This window comes from Gopherus flavomarginatus, chromosome 25 (assembly GCF_025201925.1).
Source record: "Gopherus flavomarginatus isolate rGopFla2 chromosome 25, rGopFla2.mat.asm, whole genome shotgun sequence".
Taxonomy (NCBI): Eukaryota; Metazoa; Chordata; order Testudines; family Testudinidae; genus Gopherus; species Gopherus flavomarginatus.
Window position 1 is genome coordinate 9,450,672 of NC_066641.1, and position 19,686 is coordinate 9,470,357.

The window sequence follows — 19,686 nt, forward strand, 5'->3', positions numbered from 1 at the left end:
ATGAAGATACTGCTGCTATAGTAGAAGCAAATGACTATGCCCTGTCTGGGGGTAAAGGGAAAAGCCTTCCTGGAATTGAAGCTCAGGGATTCTCGTGTTTGATACTGGCCAGGAGAGGAAACCCCTTGGCTGCAGAACAGCTCTTCTTGTAAACAAATGGCAGTAGCATTTTCTTTTTCTTCTTAAAAACTAACCTGGTCTGCTCAAACAGGCAAAACACACTTCACTCCCCCCCTCCCCCTTGGTAAAGGTGCTTCCTGTGCCTGAGGGCTGGTGTGGGTATGGATGGGCCTTTGACTTGCAAAGGCTATAATGTTGTGGTTGAAATGGGGCTTCCTGCTTAACTGTCAGCAAAGTTGTAGAGATCCCGTCAGTGTATAAACAACGAGGAGTCCTTGTAGCACCTTACAGACTAACAAATTTATTTGAGCATAAGCTTTCATGGGCTATACATCTTATGAAGTGGGTTTTAGCCCATGAAAGCTTATGGCCAAATAAATTTGTTAGTCTGTAAGGTGCCACAAGGACTCCTCCTGTTTTTGCTAATACAGACTAGCACAGCTACCACTCTGAAATCTGTCACCAGTCAGTGCATGTCTCTCTCCTCTCGCTATAGCTGGGTCGATGGCTAATTTTAATAAAACTCTTTGTAAATTAAACCAATTTGTCTGTTGATGCTTTTAAAATAAATATACTAGAATCTTAGTGTAAAAAGCTAAACGATGAGAGAGCCTCATCCATTAAGATACATTTAAATAATTGTCATTCATTTCCTAGACAGATGGGGTGGGAAGGTTATATTAAAACATGTAACAACAGCAAAGTTGGTGCTAAAGGGGGAATTTATAGGAGGAAACTGCTGTGTATTTAATGATTAAATAGGATAATGAAACAACTGTCTAAATTTTGACCCTGACTTCAAAGAATGATGGGAGTCTTTATACAGGGTCTTAATGATGCCTTATGAGCGTTAAGAAAAGGTGTGTAAATTAAACCAACTTGATGCTTTTTGAATATGCTATAATCATCATTAAGTATATTTAAAACATCTAAAAAAGCGCACACATCTCATAGCTATATTGGATGATGTGGGGGTCAGAGGGAAGAAGAATCAACTGCTGCTTCAGTGTTTAAGCAGAGCCATTTCCTTGTCCCAAAAAGAAAAATGACCATAAGGCCTCAGAATAAAAGGTACTAAAAATAGAGAAGAGGAGCTCAATGTGAAGGAACCCAATAAATCCCAGGAAGGCCGCAATCATAGATACATTTAAACGTCTGTCTTCCCTGTTGATCGAGAAGAGTAAATGCAGAAATAATCTTGTATTCCCTGATTACCTGTATTTCTGCCAACAAAAAGACTTGAATGTAAAGTGTTCTCAAAAATACACCTCACTTTATGAGCTTCCATGCCCTAATAGTAATAAGACCCCTCCCCCCACTTCATGTCAATGCTTTTCTGTTGAATCATTGTACTTGCAGGTGGTTGTATTCGCTTATCCCAAAACTTTGCATACCGTTGTAAGACTTGTGGTGCTTTACAAATGACCTCTAATCAGGTGAGTAGCCATATTAACTTTAATAAAATCATAAGGAACTACTTTAACGAATAAGGGGTTTCAAGATTAATCGTATAGCTAAAAGGCTAACAATTTTTAGTTTTGGAGAGGAGATTGTCTTAAATACCAAGTGCAATAATTGCACAGGCATGTAATGCTTTCTTTACAATCTTCCTCCTACCACCAGCCAAAAAGCAAGAGATCTTGGTATGCTCCAGTAAAGCAGGCAATACCAATACCAGGCATAATGTTCACAATTATTAAATGTTTACAGGACTGAGCCCCAGTTTTGTTTTAGTTTTGAATGTCTTTTGTTTTGTTTTATTTTATCATCTTCCTTGTTTAGTTTCTGGAATTTTATTCTTCCAGGTAATCATTTAAAAAGGGATGGTGAGGCAGAATTAATTTGTTTGGTTTGTTTAAAAATACCAGAATTTTTGTAATCTCCCTGTTCTTGCGTGATCTGGCTTTTTACAAATATCTGGTAGTTGCCTTTTCTGTGACTAGGATCCAAAGTGACTTGAGGATGTAAGAGTACAAATAGTAATTTTTTTTCAGAGTTATTGTTTTCTTTTGAATTTTGTCCTTCACAATACAATTTGACCTTAAGTAAAATGATATATAAAACAAAAGGGAAAATGTCTTTTACAATGCCTAAACCCAAAAAATATTTCCATGATGTGTATTTAAAAAGTTTTTAATGGGAACTTTAAAAAAAACAAAACCCACAAATGTTTCCTCTAACTGTTCTGTACATGACAAACTGAAAGGAAAACAAACAAAGACCATTTATGGTTACAACATCGTCATTGCTAGGTGAACTCAAGTTGCTCCTATCGAGTTAGCCTGGCTCAAGGGAAAGTGCCACACTGCAAAATGGCTCGGGTGAGCAGCCCTGTGTAGGAAGGCCATTCCTCCAGTTTTAAACCAGACAGTCCTCTTTTGGGGTGATTTGTCCCCCGGCTGGTACTGAGACAAAACCAGACTTGGTTTTGTCCAGTATGAGGTGAGCGACACCATTTTGAAGAATGTGCTGTTCCACCTCTGTCTGTGTGAGTGGAACGGCGTGTTCTCACAATGGCGTCCTCTGTGCAGCATGAGCTTGTACACACCAGGCGTGGGAGATCATGCTGGCGGGGGCGGGCCCACACCATTCCCAGAAGTACCAGAGTGTCCTTTATTCTGGGAATGTGTGAGTGGCCACCCTAGCACAGAGCAATTGTGTTAACAGCTGACCGTCTATACACCTGATGGGCCAGCTAACTTGAGCTAAAAGCACCCCTACTTGGAGTTCAGGGCAGGGCCGGCTTCAGGGTTTTTGCTGCCCTAAGTGGCAAAACAAAACAAAAAAACCCTGCGATCGGCGGCTGTTCCGCCGCACCACTTTCTTCTTTGGCGGCAATTTGGCGGCCAGTCCTTCCCTCCGAGAGGGACCAAGGGATCTGCCGCCAAATTGCCTGACACGCCGCCCCTTCCCTTTGGCCGCCCCAAGCACCTGCTTGCTGAGCTGGTGCCCGGAGCTGGCCCCGGTTTAGGGGGTTTGTGTGTGAACAGAACTTGAGTTAATTGTTCAGTGAACACAAACCCTATAATGAACTCACTTCTCTGTTAAGACTTGATTCTGCAAACACGTAGGCAAGTGAGTAACTTACTTACTCAAAAATACTACAGAAGTAATGGGGAGTAGCTTGTGTGAGTGAAATGGCTCTTCCCTGCGTACGTGTTCTTGCAGGATGGGGCCCTTCATGATGGGCAGCATTCCAAGTCTAGCTGGACTTTCCCATCACACTGTGCTGTTTGTATAAGTGCCATTTCCTTTCTTGGGTCAATTTAAATAAGCCACGGTGGTATTGCTAATGTCAGGCTAGGTCCTGGAATAGGTTTTGTGGGGCTGGATTTCCTCCTTTTGAGTCCTGATTATGTGAAAAATCCATTCCTCCTTAAGTTTAGGAATCTCATTGCCACTGGTAAACTGATGAGCTTAAAGCTCAAAAAGTGGAGCAGAGGGTGCTTCCGTCTTAAATGAGCTTATTTAGAAGTGATTGTTATAGATTATTTAGGTATGTGTTTTTTAGTCCACCAGTGTTCATAGCGTGGTTTGTTTAAATGATGGGCCCAAATGTTCAAACCCAAGTGTCTAAATCATGCATCCAAGGAGAAGTTTGGTTAGACTCTTTCTCCCGCTACCCAGTGGTGAGCTGGAGCCAGTTCGTGCGAACTGGTTGTTAAATTTAGAAGCCGGTTTAGAACTGGTTGTTAAAGGGGTGGGCAAACTCCAGCCCGCGGGACCGTCATGTCCGGCCTGCATGAGCTCCCTACTGGGGAGGTTCCTCTAGCCTCTCCTCTGCCTTCCCCCCTATCGCAGAGCCTCAGTGTGCCGCGGTGCCAGCGCTCTGTACTGCTCCTGGGCAGCTCTGCAGCTCCTGCCGCTTTGAGTGGCAAGGTAAGGGGGTGGGGCTCAAGCTGCAGCGGGTCGCGCTGCATCCATACACGCTGCCCTGAGCAGCACGGTAAGGGGGCCAGGCCGGGGTTGAGAGGAGGGGTTGGATAAGGGGCAGGGAGCGGTTGGAGGGGATGGAAGTTCTGGGGGAGTGGTCAGAGGAGGGGGAACAGGGGGGTTGGGTAGGCGTGGGAGTTCTGGGAGGTCTGTCGGGGGTGTTGGTGGATGGGGTAAGGGCAGTTGGGACAGAGAGCAGGACAAGCTGGGTAGGAGGTGGGCAGTTAGGGTGGAGGGGTCTCTGGAGGGGATGGTCAGGGGACAAGGAGCAGGGGGAGTTGATGGGTTGTGAGTTCTGAGGGGGGCAGTCGGGGGCAGGACGTGGGTTGGGTTTGGATGGGACGGGCAGGCTGTTTTGGGAGGCACAACCTTCCCTACCCAGCCCCCGATACAATTTTGCAACCTCGATGTGCAGGACCGGCTTTAGGAAGTGCGGGGCTCTGGCAGGGATGACTTAAAAAAAAAACACACGTGGGGCTTGTACTCACCAGGCGGTGCTCTGAGTCTTCGGTGGAACTTTGGCGGCGAATCCTTCACTTGCCCTGGGTCTTCGGCACCAAAGGACCCACTGCCAAAGTGCTGCCAAAGATCTGGAGTGAGTGAGGGACGTGCTGCTGAAGACCCAGTAGGGAAGATGTTGTTAAGTTTTTGGCAACTCATCACTGCCCCCATCCCTTTCAAATTCTGAGCAACCCCACTTTGTGGCTTCAGTATTTTCATGATAGGCAGAGAGCAAGTTATTAAATACACATCATGTTTGTTGCACAACTGTTGGCAGGCACTCTTTCTGTGCAATGAATACCACAGCTCAACATAGACTCATAGACTTTAAGGTCAGAAGGGACCATTATGATCTCCTAGTCTGACCTCCTGTACAATGCAGGCCACAGAAGCTCACCCACCCATTCCTGTAACAAACCCCTGACTTATGTCTGAGCTGATAGCTCAGTGGTTTGAGCATTTGCCAGCTAAACCTTGGGTTGTGAGTTCAATCCTTGAGGGGGCCACTTTGGGAACTAGGGTAAAAATATGTCTGGGGATTGGTCCTGCTTTGAGCAAGCAAGTTGGACAGGATGACCTCCCTTCCAACACCAATATTCTGTTGAAGTCCTCACCTTGTGGTTTAAAGACCTTCAAGGTGCAGAGAATCTTCCAGCAAGTGATCCATGTTCCACACTGCAGAAGAAGGCAAAAAAAACGCCAGGGCCTCTGCCAATCTGCCCTGGAGGAAAATTCCTTCCCAATCAGCTAAAACAGGGGTAGGCAACCTATGGCATGTGTGCCAAAGGCAGCATGCATGCTGATTTTCAGTGGTACTCACACTGCCCAGGTCCTGGCCACCAGTTCAGGGGGCTCTGCATTTTAATTTAATTTTAAATGAAGCTTCTTAAACATTTTAAAAACCTTATTTACTTTACATACAACAATAGTTTAGTTATATATTATAGACTTAGAGAAAGAGACCTTCTAAAAACATTAAAATGTATTACTGGTACTCAAAACCTTAAATCAGAGTGAATAAATGAAGACTCGGCACCGCACTTCTGAAAGGTTGCTGACCCCTGAGCATGTAGGCCAGACATCCAGGAAAGAATTCTCTGTACTAACTCACATCCCACCCTATCTAGTGTCCCATCACAGGCCATTGGGCATATTTACCATTAATAGTGAAAGAGTCAAAGCTCCTTTTAGGGAAGACTGCACAGGAGAAAGGAGGGGGAAAATGTTGCTGGACCCACGTACAGTACAGTTAAAACATAGGTTTCAGAGTAGCAGCCGTGTTAGTCTGTATCCGCAAAAAGAATAGGAGGACTTGTGGCACCTTAGAGACTAACAAATTTATTTCAGCATAAGTTTTCGTGGGCTACAGCTATGCATCCGAAGAAAGCTTATGCTGAAATAAATTTGTTAGTCTCAAAGGTGTCACAAGTACTCCTGTTCCTTTTGTAGTTAAAACATAGTTATCTTCATATTTCTCTACTAGCTATTATTTGAACAGTGACAAAACCATGGGGCTTGGGGAAATGCTTGTGTGAGAAATTGGAAAGGAGTGGCAAACCACCAAACACAACTGCAAACAATCAAAACCTCTTGAAGGTAAAAAAGGAATATTAGGGCGAACCTCCATTTGGTTATATCTATGAATAGGAACAAGACTATTTCAGTATAACAGAGAGGAGGGACAGACCTTCTGCATCCATTCATTGAGGAAAGCAGGGATGTTCTTATGAAAAATTGGATCCTGGTTCTTGTGAAGCTATCCAGTTCTGCAACTGACCGAACTTTGGGTGTAGACCCAGGTTCACTTCTTATGCTTTTGTTTTGTGTTGTAACCATTTGTTTCCACCATCCTTTCTTGTTTCTACTTAAATCTTTATTCTTTCTTAAATAAAAGTGGTTTTGTTAGAAGTGCTCACAAGTGCTGTATGGTTTGTAGGAGTGATGGTTTAAGGTAAAACTAGTTAACTGAGGCACACTGCTTCCGTGGAGGCAGAGGATCCAGGATTTCTGTGAGTAGCTTGTGTCAGGGGCTGGATATCTTTCACAGGGAAGTGCTTGGAAGGGACTCGAAGATTAGGGTACACACCTTGCAGCCACTATCTTCCTGGAGGGATAGCTCAGTGGTTTGAGCAATGGCCTGCTAAACCCAGGGTTATGAGTTCAATCCTTGAGGGGGCCACTTAAGGATCTGGGGCAAAATCAGTACTTGGTCCTGCTAGTGAAGGCAGGGGGCTGGACTCAATGACCTTTGGAGGTCCCTTCCAGTTCTAGGAGATTGGTATATCTCAGCCACTATCTTCCATAAGGCAATGTAGCTCAGCCATTTTGAAAGGGGGCAATTTTTCATGCGTTTCTTTCTGAAAATCATGAAGTGTGTGTGTGTGTATAGTTATCAGGGCCGCTGAGAGCGGGTTCGGGCTCTGGTGAAAAATTTTTTCGGACCCCCCAACAAGGGTGGACTGGCTAAACAGGGCTGACGAGAGGCGGGGAAGCCGGGCCCTGGGCCCCCTTCCAGACCACCAGGCCCGGGTAATTTGTACCGGCTCCCCTCCCCATCAGCCCTGATAGTTACCACTTTTTTCCAAAAGCTACTGTTGCACCAGTTCTACCCACAAAACAGGGCAGTGGGGAGGGATGTGCATTCTGGTTGCTTTGTGGCATTCTAAAGTGTGTGTGGATGGGGGTGGGTGGGAAGCAGCCATAAAAGCTAAATCATTTTTTAAAATCTGCAAGTTGATTTTTCTAATAGCGTGAAGATATGAAGTATGGCCTGCTAATGTTGTGTTTAGTGTTCATGCATTACATTTTTAACTTGAAAACAATAAGATCATTCCCAAACAAAACAGCATGAAGACTGAGTACATATCAACAATTCTGCATTAAATACCTTATAGGGATGTTGTAATTTATGCAAAATACCAAGTGCTATAAAACAACAAATTCATGATTATGGCTACATATTTAAAAGAAATCCAAAAAGTATTTACTCTGAATTTCCTGGGTTTATAATACTTGGAGGAGAGTTGTTTGTTTGGGATATTTTTAATATATTTACAGCATCTCTATAACGTATTTAACCTGGAATTACTGACATGTACTCTCGCCATTTGCTCCATCTTAATGTAGTCTTTGGGGGAATAATAAAGGTTGTGAATGGTAGAAATATTAACTGTGGTGTCTGGAGGAAGTGGCCTATAATTCAGGATGTTCTTGCTCTGAGTCCAGCACACCTTTCCCTTGGATCACAGTCCAAATGGGTTAGCAGAACCTCGGTGTGGATTCTAGGAGAGGCATTTGGTGGGTGGGGGAATGAAAGTAGCAGCAGGGATGTACTAGAAGAACTAATAAGATCTGTCTTAATAATATCCATTCTTAGCCAACAATTGCAACTAGTCAACATGTACATTCTTTACTAGTCATGCCCTAAAGGACACAGGGCTGGCTGGTTTAATAGTACCCTAAAAAAGTTCAGAGAAAAACCACAATAAAATACAACTGTTTTTGTCTCAAGTTCATAAGTTTCTGTCTGAACAACTGTCCTATAATTGATATAAGCAGCTTCCCAGCAAGTGTAGTCAGCCTTTCCTAAGTATAATCAAGGCATGAGGCCTTTTCATTTTGTTTGGTAGAAAACTCTTCTGAACATGAAGAGGAGACTCAGATCTGCTGGGTGTGGGTGGAAGGGATTAAAACCCAAGCTGAAATGTGTTAAAGTTTAGAAATGCAGCCACACAGCTAAAAGCTTTTAAATGCTGCGTCATTGCTTACTGAAATCTTCCTTTCACCTCTTTAATGCAGTATGAAATACTACTTCTGTATCCTGCTCTTGTGTATAGTCAGTGTGATTTTGGTGGTCTTAGACTGGTGGTGGACAGATGTGAATCAGATCAAGGGAGAGATTTCAAAGGCTCAGTCTGACATGAAACTTCTGTCACCAGAAAAATACAAGTCCTTGTTTACCTACAATGGAATTTGGTAAGTTCCCTTGCTGATGTTTACTGCTTCAATTGCTCTTAGTAGCTAGATTTGTGCAAATACTGCCAAATGTTGCTAATGTTTGTTTGAATTGTTAAATTTGCTTCAGCTGTTAATGCCCATATTGCAGAAAGTTAATTTTAGGTTTGGGATTCTGATGGTTTGCACTAGTTGCCTATTTCATCTGATCCAAGGATAAAAATTCACAGGATCTTTGAGATTAATGGAAACGTCTGGCTTGTTAGATGCTCCTTATAAATTGGTTACGAACAAGCTACAGACCAAAATTATTTGCAAAAAATAATTCTGCAAATAAAGTTGACTAACAAACTTGAGGAAATAGCAAATTTTGTTCACAGGGACGAGGAGGAGGATTCCTTTGGATCTATCTAGTTAATCACAGCAATTAGAACTGTAATGGGGGGAAAACTTTCAAAAGTGCTTAAATCCCATTGACTTTCAATGGGACTTAAGCCACTCAGGGTACATCTACGCAGCAACAAACAAACAAAAAGAACCCAACAACCCAAACCCAGCAGGAGCAAGTCTCACAGCCCAGGTCTACAGATTCAGGCTAGCACTATGGGGCTAAAAATAGCTGTAGAGACATTTCCACTGGGCTCTGAAATCCAGTGAGGGTGGGTCTCAGAGCCCAAGCTCCAGCCTGAGCAGGCATGTCTACACTGTTGTTTTTAGCCCTGTAGCATTAGCCCAAATCTGTCAACCTGGGCTCTGGGATTCGCAGCCACAGGTCGTCTTTTGCAGTGCAGATGTTACTTTAGGAGCTTTTGTAGCTTTGATGCCTAAATGCTATGGTGGTGCAGAAGAGTGTCTCTTTTGAACAAAAAGGAAGTATGCTATAAACCGTTAGGAGAGGAAAATAATGTTTCATCAGAGTTTTGCTGGCTCAGTAACTGAAGAATCAGTGCCTAAGTGCTGCTTTCCTCATGGTCATTGTTCATGATAATTAGAGGTCTACCAAATTTGCAGCTGTGAAAATCATGTCACAGACCGTGAAATCTGGTCTCCTGCCACCCAGCTCTGAAGACAGATTGGAGAGCAGCAGTTACTGGCCGGGCACCCAGCTCAGAAGGCAAGCACCATTGCCAGCAGCAGCTCAGAAGTAGGGGTGGCAATACTGGGATCCCCCACACCGATAGGCTTGCAACCCCCTTTAGGGTTTGAGAAACCCAATTTGAGAAACACTGCAGAGAAATCCCACATTTGTTGTGGGTGGTTCGTGGCATAAATAGCAAATTTTGCAGATGTGTAACACATCCATGAAATTTGCTATTTATGCCGTGACCAACCTGCAAAAAATGTGGGATTTCTCCATGATTTTAAGTAGACCCTTCATGATTGATGCAAAAATAGCTAGGTAGAAATGGGATTCAAATTAACTTTCTTTCTCCTCCCTGTTATTGTTTTGCAAAATAGAAGCTGCTCTCTCTCTACCACAGTGGCTCAGCTGCATCTTTGTTTTCACACAACACCTAATGGTCCCAAGACAAATGAATAATAAAAGATAATGGGACAAATTGATCCCTCCCATTCACTTTGTTTTTTCCTGTTCTCTGCCTGTGGCACACACTAGTTTAGCTTCCTGAGGGCTATGATACTTTGGTCTAATTCTGGATGTTGGGGTGGGGGTGGCCGAGTGGTGTTTAGTGTCTTGTGATACATAGGTCAGGCTAGATCAGGGGTCGGCAACCTTTCAGAAGTGGTGTGCCAAGTCTTTGCTTATTCACTGTAATTTTAAGGTTTTGCATGCTTGTAATATATTTACAGGGGCCGATGGAGGGAACCCCAGACTGGCAGCGGGCTGAGCGGGGCTGGCAGCCTGCTGTCAGTCTGGGGTTCTGGCTGCCGGCCCCTGCCATCCGGGTCCCCGCCGCTGGCTCCGCTCAACCCGCTGCCAGCCCGGGGTTCCGTTCATCTAGGCCAGCAGCGGGCTGAGCAGGGCTGGTGGCCGGGACCTCGTCTGGCTGGCAGCCTGTGGAAGGAACCCCAGGCCGGCAGCAGAGTGCCACTGAAAATCAGCTTGCGTGCCGCCTTTGGCATGAGTGCCATAGGTTGCCGACCCCTGGACTAGATGATCTCGTGATCCTGTCTGGCTTTAAACTCTGACTTCATTCCTGAAAATGAGCCTGAAGTGCTGGCTCTTTATTTCACAAGCAATTTGAAAACAGAGCTACAGCCTCCTCACAGAAATCTATTAGTCAGGGGCAGTGTGGTCTAGTACAGGGATTCTCAAACTTCATTGCACTGTGACCCCCTTCTGACAACAAAAATTACTACACGACTCCAGGAGGGAGGACTGAAGTTTGAGCCCACCTGAGATATCAGTCTCCCTTCCTTGAGTCGTGTAGTGCACAGTGCTTGTATGGGGATGTGGTGTAGCAGGAGGGTTCTGGGGGTCGTAGGGAGTAGAATGGGAGGCAGGTTACAATATCTGGGAGGGGGTGGCGGAAGAAGAAGTAGGCTGTGGAGTCAGCCGTAGATCAGATATTTATTGCTGAGGGTCAACTTGCTCACCTCTAACCAACAAAGCTGGTCTTGCAACTTCTCAGTGGACTCTGAGAGCTCCCTAAGGGCTATCAAATCTGCCAGCCAAGGGACCTGCAAATAATAGATCTGTTCCCAGCAAGAGGAAGCTCAGACACCAGCCCCTCCATGCAAACCCAAGTACGTGTAGTTCCCCTGTTGTCAATGTTCACCTCTGACAATGGAAAAGAGGCAGCTGGGCGACTTGCTTGTTAGCTTTATTGCTAACAACTTGCTTGGATTTTTTGTTCCTTGACACCCGTTCTTGCAGGGAGACAATGAAGCCGGGTGTCTCACAATCTCTATCAAGTGTATTACGGATTATGTCGTTTTCCAGTAATCCCTGAGGCACATGTCCATGTGGTTGCGTGTTTTGCTGTTTGGGCTGGTAGGGATTGCATTTGACCTGACCCCGCTTATAGGATCAAAGAGGGGGCCCTTTCTCTCTCTCTCTCTCTTCTGGATTTTAAGTAGGTTTGTAGCTTCCCTCCTCCTTGTGTTCTGTCCCTATTCCTTCTGCATGCTGGATAGGAGGGTGGTGGTCACCCTTCCTGGCATCTGGGAAGATGGCCCCAGTCTGTCATTACCAGAAACTCTCTTCTTCACCAGGGAGTGGAATCTTGCAATATTGCTCCCTTCCACATGGGGAGAAGGCATCCAGTGAGAGAGATTAGGTGACTTTTCTCAGATCACAGAGAGTCTGTGGAAGATCTAGGAATAGAATCTGGATTTCCTGACTCCCAGTTCAGTATTTTATAGGGTTCTCCTTTTCAAACTGGGAAGGAGAGGTGAGGCATGGCCACTGGTTCTCTATCCCAAAAGTTGGCTCTGGTATTAAGAATGATGGAGTGGGTGGGGGCGGGGGGTTGTTTTGTTTGTTGTTTTATGGACCTATAACAGGGTTCACGACCTGCCCCCCTTCCTGGGGCCCTCTTGCCCTCCCCAATAAGGCTCGGAGAGGCTTCAGGGTTGTGCAGAACTCGGGTCTTTATTTACTTATCGTTGTCCCACCACCAGTGTCCATCTATATACAGCTTTATAGGTTTTGTTACTTCCCTTACAGGCAGAGTCAACCTTTAGCTAGGAGGCCTCCAGCTCCCCCACCCCAATGGACTGACTGACTTTTCCCTGGCTGCCCCCCACCGTCTGTTTCCCTCCCAGCCTTTTATAGCTCTTGGCTTGTCAGGCCAGCAGGTGGTGCCAATCCTCAGGCCAGCATCAGGCCTTTTCCATCAGCCCCAATCTGTTTCCCCCGATTGGAGCTGACTGGGCAGGGGCAAATTAGGTACTTCTGCACCAGTATCCTGCTATGGGCCCTTACCTTGAGCTACAGCTTTATTGGGCTCTATATGTAATAAAGGACCAGTTTCTCAGCTGGCGTCAGTGGCTCTGTGCAGTTACACCAGCTGAAAATCTGACCCGAATGTCCTACAGTCCAACCCAACTTTCTTACAAAGGAAGCGACATTCACCTGCCAAGGCAGGAGGGGATCCTATTCGCGTCTTAGCTCTGGCTAAGTCACGATGTTCCCTGCCAGAGCTGAACATCCCTCAGTGCTGGGAAGGTAGCATCCAGCTGAGATCAGAACATTACCAGTGTGCATTTGAAACATGGGTTTCATGTCCATGGTTGGTGAGTTAGACCCATATCATTAATATATATAGACACGCCCCGTATAGATATGGGACTAACCCACCAAGCTTGGCCATATGCATATTCTTTTAAGAGGGTCACAAAACAGCAGATTCTCCCAGTGTCCTTGCAGGAGCTGAGCCTTCTGGTTTTTTCTTTCTATTCAGGTTAGCTCCAAAGAATCAGTGTGAGTGCGCCAAAGCCGACCATGTGCATGTCTACCAGATGGAAGATTATATCGATAAGAAAGACCTTGCCTCAATTAAAGAGAGGCGACAGAAGGAGTTTGAGCACTATCAGAAAAGGTAAATTGGCTCCTTCTCTGCAGACTTGTTCATTCCTGGTCACCCATTGACCTCTACTGCTGTCACACTGAGGATGCACCTATTAGCCCTTTTCCCTGTCAGTGCATCTCCTAGTATCTTGTTGAGTCCAGTTCTATGTCTACTGACATCCACAAATGCTCTGAAATTCACTGAGTATGACTATATCAGACTAACACGGTGGGGGACTGGCTGACAGAGTTCAGGGATTGTTGCTGCTTCTTACTGTCCTTTTGTGTAGCCTTACATTGAGTTCACGGCAGCCATCCCCTCTGGAGCACTGTATGCTTTTGAAGGGCTGACTTTACTAAGGACTGCAATACTCACCTTCTAGAGAGAGGGATTCTGTAATACCAGAGTACTTACAGCTTTGACAGTAAGGTTCCTCTTGGAGGTAGCCAGCTAGAAAACTTACGCAAAGGGTGGCACTGTCAAAGAAGCGTCTGTGCTGTAAAGAACAGATGAGAGCCAAGAAACTAAACTTACAAAACATTAAAAAAATGTCAAAGGAAAAATAAAGGCAACAGCTAAGCACTAGGGCATGGACTCTAGGGAGGATTATTAGTAGCTAATATACCCATTGTCTTTGTGAAGCCACACAAATGGGTATAAAACTTCAACCACTAAAATGCCCATTTAATCTTCTGGAAAAGCCTGAAGTCACTGTTGTTGCAACCAAACATCTTGCCAGCAGGTTACATAAAATCTCAGCCACTGTGTATAAAGTGGTGGGCTGTTCCGTTTACATAGCAAAATGCAGTTGCCCATGGCCCACTATGGGTCCTGGAGACAGAACTTCCCTCTGACTAAAGGTGATTGGCTTATGTCAGGACAGAGAAACACTAGAAGTTAGACGGGGAGGAAGCTTGCATTGTCATTGCCTGGGCTGTACTCAGTTTGTGTCTAGGGACACTCCTGTCTCTCGACCTGTCAAGCCTGTATCTTTCCCTGGCACTAAATTCATGTGGAAAAGTCTCATGAGCTGAAGCCTTGGGGTTGGGTTGTATTGAGGTAGAAGAAGTACGAGAGAAATTTTTCAGACATTCTCCTGAAAATCTGGTTGCTTCATTTGGTGCTCCAGTGGGAGACAGTGTCTTTCGAAATTCCAGCTGCAGGCATCCAACAGATAAGACAGAAGAGACAAATAGGGGATGTGGGAAGAAAGAAGAAACACTAAAACACAGTTTGAGTGAGTAACACAATTTTCACAATCCCTTATCCTCCCAACGCTGACCCTGTTCTACTCGCATTTGTTCCAGATACCCTTCGATGACTCAAGATTTAATAATAGCCAAACCAAACATGCCATTAAGCTATCCTATTCAAGGAGTAGAGGTGATGCCGCTACACACGATTATGATTCCAGGTATACTTGTTCTGTGCCTTTTCATAGCCTGCTCATGGGCTCAACTTCCAGTAGAGTCTAAGACCTTGTCTCTTGTACATACACTCTATATGCAATAGAGGAGCTTTGTTCTCCTTTGCACCTGTATTGGCTTTGGCTTACTCTGAAGACCCAACCCTTCGTATAAAATTGCTGAATTCAAAATCCATTCCCTGACACCCAGAGATCTGATTCCCTTCCAGTAAAGTGCACAAAATGTCTGGGATGGGTTCTTTGAATAATAACCACATGACACTTTGTATACAAAGCATTTTAAAAAACAATTATGAAAAGGGCTGAAACAGTGAAGATCCCATCTGCATTTCAGAATAAATCTCTCTCGACTCATTTATCATCAGAGCGCAGATCAGCTCTTCCATCTGAATGCAAAATGCTTTCCTGAAGAGCTCTGTGGTAGTTGGTTTTAAATTCATCTCCCCACTGATTTTAATTGCTTCAGATGTTGGAATCTGGCAAAATTATTGATCTTTGGCTTTTATAAGGTGTAGGGAGTGGTGGAAACCTAAAGGCTGGCTCTCTAGCTGTGTAAATCAGTGTCGCTCCATTGACTTCCCTGGCTTACGCTTGTTGAAAATCTAGCCCTAAATCTTTAGAGTTACCCCAATGCAAAAATACTGCTGACATTGTAGATTTCTTCCAGGATAAAATTGAAGTGGAAAAATGCATAGAGAAGAGCTGATGTTCTATTTGGATCCAGCTCTGTGATCCCATTTCAGATGGGCTGACAGGAGTCTTGTAAGGGAACAATAATCGCTTGAGTCAAAACGTTGGTTTTAGACTTGTTACTTACTGTCCCTTACATATGTTTCCCTTTGTTCTTCAAGGGCTTGGTTTGCATGGAGTGACTGAAGAAAAGTACCAGGTATCTTTCAGGATGTTGCAGGGAAATTTGTAGTTCAGGGTTACCTTGGCAAGTGCGTAACATGCTTTGAGATCTCTCTGAATGAAAGGGGCATTAGTTTTACATTTCTCATGAGGTTTTCCTTCTATTACCAAGGTGGGCTTGATTTCCCACCCTTGTAGGAGTATAGTATCATTAGGGTATGTCTACACTCCCATCCCAGATAGAGACTCACACTAGCTTTACTGGAGTTAGGGTGCTAAAAGAAGCAGTGTGGACATTGCAGGATAGATGGTGGCTCAGGCTAGCCATCTGAGCGTCGACCTGAGTGAGTGGGGGACAGGCAGGCTTGGACTCGGGAAGCCTGCCTGAGCTGCCACGCATGCCACAACATGCCACACTGCTTCCTTTAGTGCGCTAGCTCGAGGGAAGCTAACATGAGTCCGTCAGCCTGGGCTAGGAGGCATCTTCCCAGCTGCAGTGTAGACATAGACAAATCCTTAGAGATCTTACGAAGATCAGGGCCCCAGTGTGCCAGGCACTATACAAATACATAGGGCTGGTCTACACTCAGGCCATGTCTCTGATATTACTGGTATAACTGATCTCGTACGCCTGAGCAAAACAAGCTGTATGACAAAGTCAGGCATGCTATGGTATAACTGCTTCTGTGCTAGAGGCTTTTGCTGGCATAGCTCTGTCGGTCAGGGATCACAGCTTTTCACACCCCTGGCTGACACAGGAAGACCGGAAGAAGTCTGTCATGTGGACTTCAAGTTTTAGCTCTCTATGCTGGCATGGTGAAAGCAGCAACTCTCCCTAATGCAGATGCAGTTATACTGTTATAAAAGTGCTTCTGGCAATACAGGGTATTTCAGCTCCACCAATATAAGGTACCTTGAAACCATAACTATGTCAGCAACAACAACAAAAAAATCACCTCCTTAACTGATATAGCTATGGTGGTAAAAATTGAAGTGGAGACCAGCCCTTTGTACAACAGTCACTGCCTCAGCAAGCTTTCGTAGACACCAAGGAAGGAAAATAGAGGAGCAGAGAGAGAGAGACTCTGAGATTACCAGAGCCAGGAATTGAATGTAGGTCTCCTGTGCCCACATTGCTCTGCCTAGCTAAGAAAAGAATTCTTTATAATCTCACAGATCTAATGTTCCACTTCATGGGCTAGTCCCTCACACAATCGAGACATTTTTTTTTCTCCACACCCAGTTCAAATTTTAAAAGCATGTTCAACATTTTATTTTAAAACTTTTTCTGAAGCCACAGAGAACCACCTCGTACATTGGGGGCGGGGGGTGTCTGTTTTATTGACCTTCACAGGGGTGAGGATAGTGGTGGGGTAAGATCTCTCTTCTTTCCCTTTTAAATAAGACTGTTCTTAAAGAGGCAGCCATATGATCCACCCAGATCAGTGAGAGAGGAGAGGGGAAGACTTGTGATTTTTACCATGACGCCTAAGATTTCCACCTCCGTGCCCCCCGGCACCTAACGCAGGTGATCCTGCGAGCATCGCTGGGAACCCTCAATACGCTTGCTGATGTCTCTGATGATGTTGTGAGAGGACGGGGCAAGAAAGAGCTGCTCATCTTGACCTCAGATGTGGAGCTGCTGAATTTCATCCTTAGGCATGTCACATACACCAGTGTGGTCTACCAGCTCTCTGCAGTAGATATGAGTGAGTATCGACTGGACAATTTCTTCATCCCATCCTTGGCAGTTTGCCATCAGTTTCTCTGGTGTTACTAGGCCACTTTTAAGCATCTGCTAAACTAAGGGTATGGCTACACTTGAAATTTCAAAAGTGTGAGTGTAGTCGGAGCGCCAGCGCTGGGAGAGAGCTCTCCCTGCGCTGCACGTAAACCACATCCCTTACGGGTGTAGCTTGCAGTGCTGGGAGCCGCGCTCCCAGCGCTGCAGCACTGATTACACTGGCCTTTACAGCGCTGTATCTTGCAGCGCTCGGGGAGTGTTTTTTCACACCCCTGAGCGCGAAAGTTGCAGCGCTGTAAAGTGCCAGTGTAGCCGTGGCCTAACTTTACCTCCCAGCAGGAATCTTTCTGAAAGACCCATTATTTAACACCGCATGAGCAGAGATATAGATGCAGGATGCTGCCATCTTCCGTAGCTGTCTCTTTCAAAGTTTTGGCAGAGATTGGTGAGGTCAGTCACCATCCTCAGGAAGCTGAAGCCTCCTTCAGTGCCCTGCTTCCTCATGAATCAGGGCTTCAGTCTTTGGCTTCAAATTGCACATGAGGTGAAGCAAGACTGCCAAGGCAAGAGAATTCCTGGTACTTGGCAAAAAAAAATAATTATCCAGTTCTTTGAGTTAGTGGAAGAAGGTCTTTCAAAGAACTCTTTCTAGGCTTCCCACATCTCCATTTTCCATCACCAAGGCTGGAAGGTCATTTAACACTATTAAAATTAGACAGCCCACTTTTATCTATTCCAGCCTAAAACATTGCCAGGGAACAAATGGATTTCCAATCAAGGTTCTTACTTGGAGGTTTCCACTACATCATCAAAGATCTCCAGAATACTAGAAGACTTATGAGTGATGCAACTTTCCTGTTCTGCTTTCCTTGTTTTCCAAGTGAGTTTCAAGAGCAGAGATCATGTCGCTCAGTTTCCTGTGATCATCCGACAGCCCAGCCTTCCAAAGCTGATTGATCCTGGAGCAGGTAAGTGCTCCAGAGTGCCTCCCTCTAGGAAACGCCTTTTGCCCTTTTAAGGAGGGTGTCAAGGAGTGGCTCCAGCAAGCTGACAATGGCTGATGGTAAATCCTTACTCCAGACTTTACTGTGGTAGAAGTTAGTTACTCTTTTAGGCCTGACGCTGGGCTTCTAAAGTCTGTTTCTGGTCTCCTGATGCCTCTCCATTCAAAAACGTATGTAATTGACAAGGGCTAAATACATCAGCATCATACTTAGGTTCTTCCAAAGCTTTGTCCACTGAAAAGCCCTGAATGAACGGACCTTTTTAAACATTCTAATTCCGGAAAAACCTTGGATTGGCTTCGACAATGCTTAGTGTACTGCCTTCCATTTGAGGATCTCGGTGCACTTCACAAACATTAGCTAACCCATGAGACACCTCAGATCCCTCCCTCCCTTTTACAGATAGGGAAACTTAGGATGATTTGTTCAGAGTCCAACTATTGCTGACCTAGCGCTGTTGCTCTTCCCCATGGTCTGTGACAGTGCTAGGAAGAGAACCCAGCAGTTGTGATCTAGTTTGCTCTACTAACCACGTGCCCACCTTCCTCCTGCAGGTAAGATCTTTCAGGAATGGTGAGTAAAAGCAAAGAACTGCAGTAAAATGTTACCAGCCTTTGTCACTTCCCCGTTTACGGTTACAGAGAGGAAGATCAGCTCCCTGGTGACTATCACGACGAAGACTTTCTTGCGCTATCACAAACTTCGGTTCCTCATCAAGAGCATCCGACAGTACTACCCTGACATAAAAATCATCGTCGCTGATGACAGTGAAGTCCCGGAGAAGATCATCGAAGAGAACGTTGAGCATTACATCATGCCTTTTGGAAAGGTCTAACACTTGCACAGGACTGGTTATGTAGCCAGGTCTCAGCCTAGGCCCTCCATCCTTCTGTGACATGCAGGCTTTTTCATTGGTTAGAGGCCACATCCTAAATAACACACCTTATAGGATGGGATTTTTTAAAAGCTCCTAATTGATTTAGGAGCACAAATCCTAATGAAAGTAAATGGGATTTATGTTCCTAAAACACTTGGGCACTCTTGAAAATACCATCTCTTATTAGCATTTGGATTATGGTAGTACATGCAGCCCCCAGCGGAGACCAGGGCCCTGTTGTGCTGGGAGCTCTACGGACACATAATAAGAGACAGTCCTTGCCCCAAACAGCTCACCGTTGAAGTAGATGATCCAGACAAAAGGTGGGAGGGGAAATGGAAGCACAGAGAAGGGAAGGTGACCCAGCAGAGCCAGGAATAGAACCTATGTTTCCTGAGGCCCACTCTTAGCCTCGTGTCCCATCCACTAGACCACACAGTCTGCTAAGGACTCTTAAGACTTATGTGCCCAGTTCCAACCCCTCAAAGAAATGGAGTGGAACGGTTCATGGAATTGTTTGTGTTGTACAGAATCTTTTACCTGTAGGCCACCAGTTCAAATTTGTATCCAATTATTGTTCCGTGGCCTCACACCACGGCTGCTTATCTGGGATAGCTAGGACAAAGGGGACTGAATTTTCCATGTCAGTGTATGGGCTTTACCACTGGTACCATAGTAATTTAGCTTAAGCTACCCTAGTGGTGCATGAGATGAGTTGATGGTCTTAATCCATTTCCTATTGGTTTACCGACCCATTAATCTTCATAGACTTAGTCAACATGTTGTTGACTATAGAAAAATTT

At 45.1% G+C, this 19,686-nt stretch overlaps 1 protein-coding gene across 15 annotated transcripts in view; it reads left to right on the forward strand.

The window, feature by feature from the left end:
* The window catches only part of LOC127040693 (beta-1,4 N-acetylgalactosaminyltransferase 2-like), a 136,153-nt gene that overhangs the window by 21,581 nt on the left and 94,886 nt on the right, over positions 1-19,686 (forward strand). For all 15 annotated transcript variants that reach the window (XR_007771518.1, XR_007771519.1, XR_007771525.1 and 12 more), the window contains exons 6-12: positions 8,353-8,529; positions 12,873-13,010; positions 14,288-14,394; positions 15,258-15,295; positions 16,787-16,967; positions 17,884-17,970; positions 18,648-18,835. Coding sequence is in view for 3 of the 15 variants with exons in the window: in XM_050935201.1 (XP_050791158.1) it covers positions 8,354-8,529; positions 12,873-13,010; positions 14,288-14,394; positions 15,258-15,295; positions 16,787-16,967; positions 17,884-17,970; positions 18,648-18,835 (915 nt within the window). In the remaining 12 variants the exon portion in view is untranslated. The remainder of the gene's footprint in view (positions 1-8,352; positions 8,530-12,872; positions 13,011-14,287; positions 14,395-15,257; positions 15,296-16,786; positions 16,968-17,883; positions 17,971-18,647; positions 18,836-19,686) is intronic.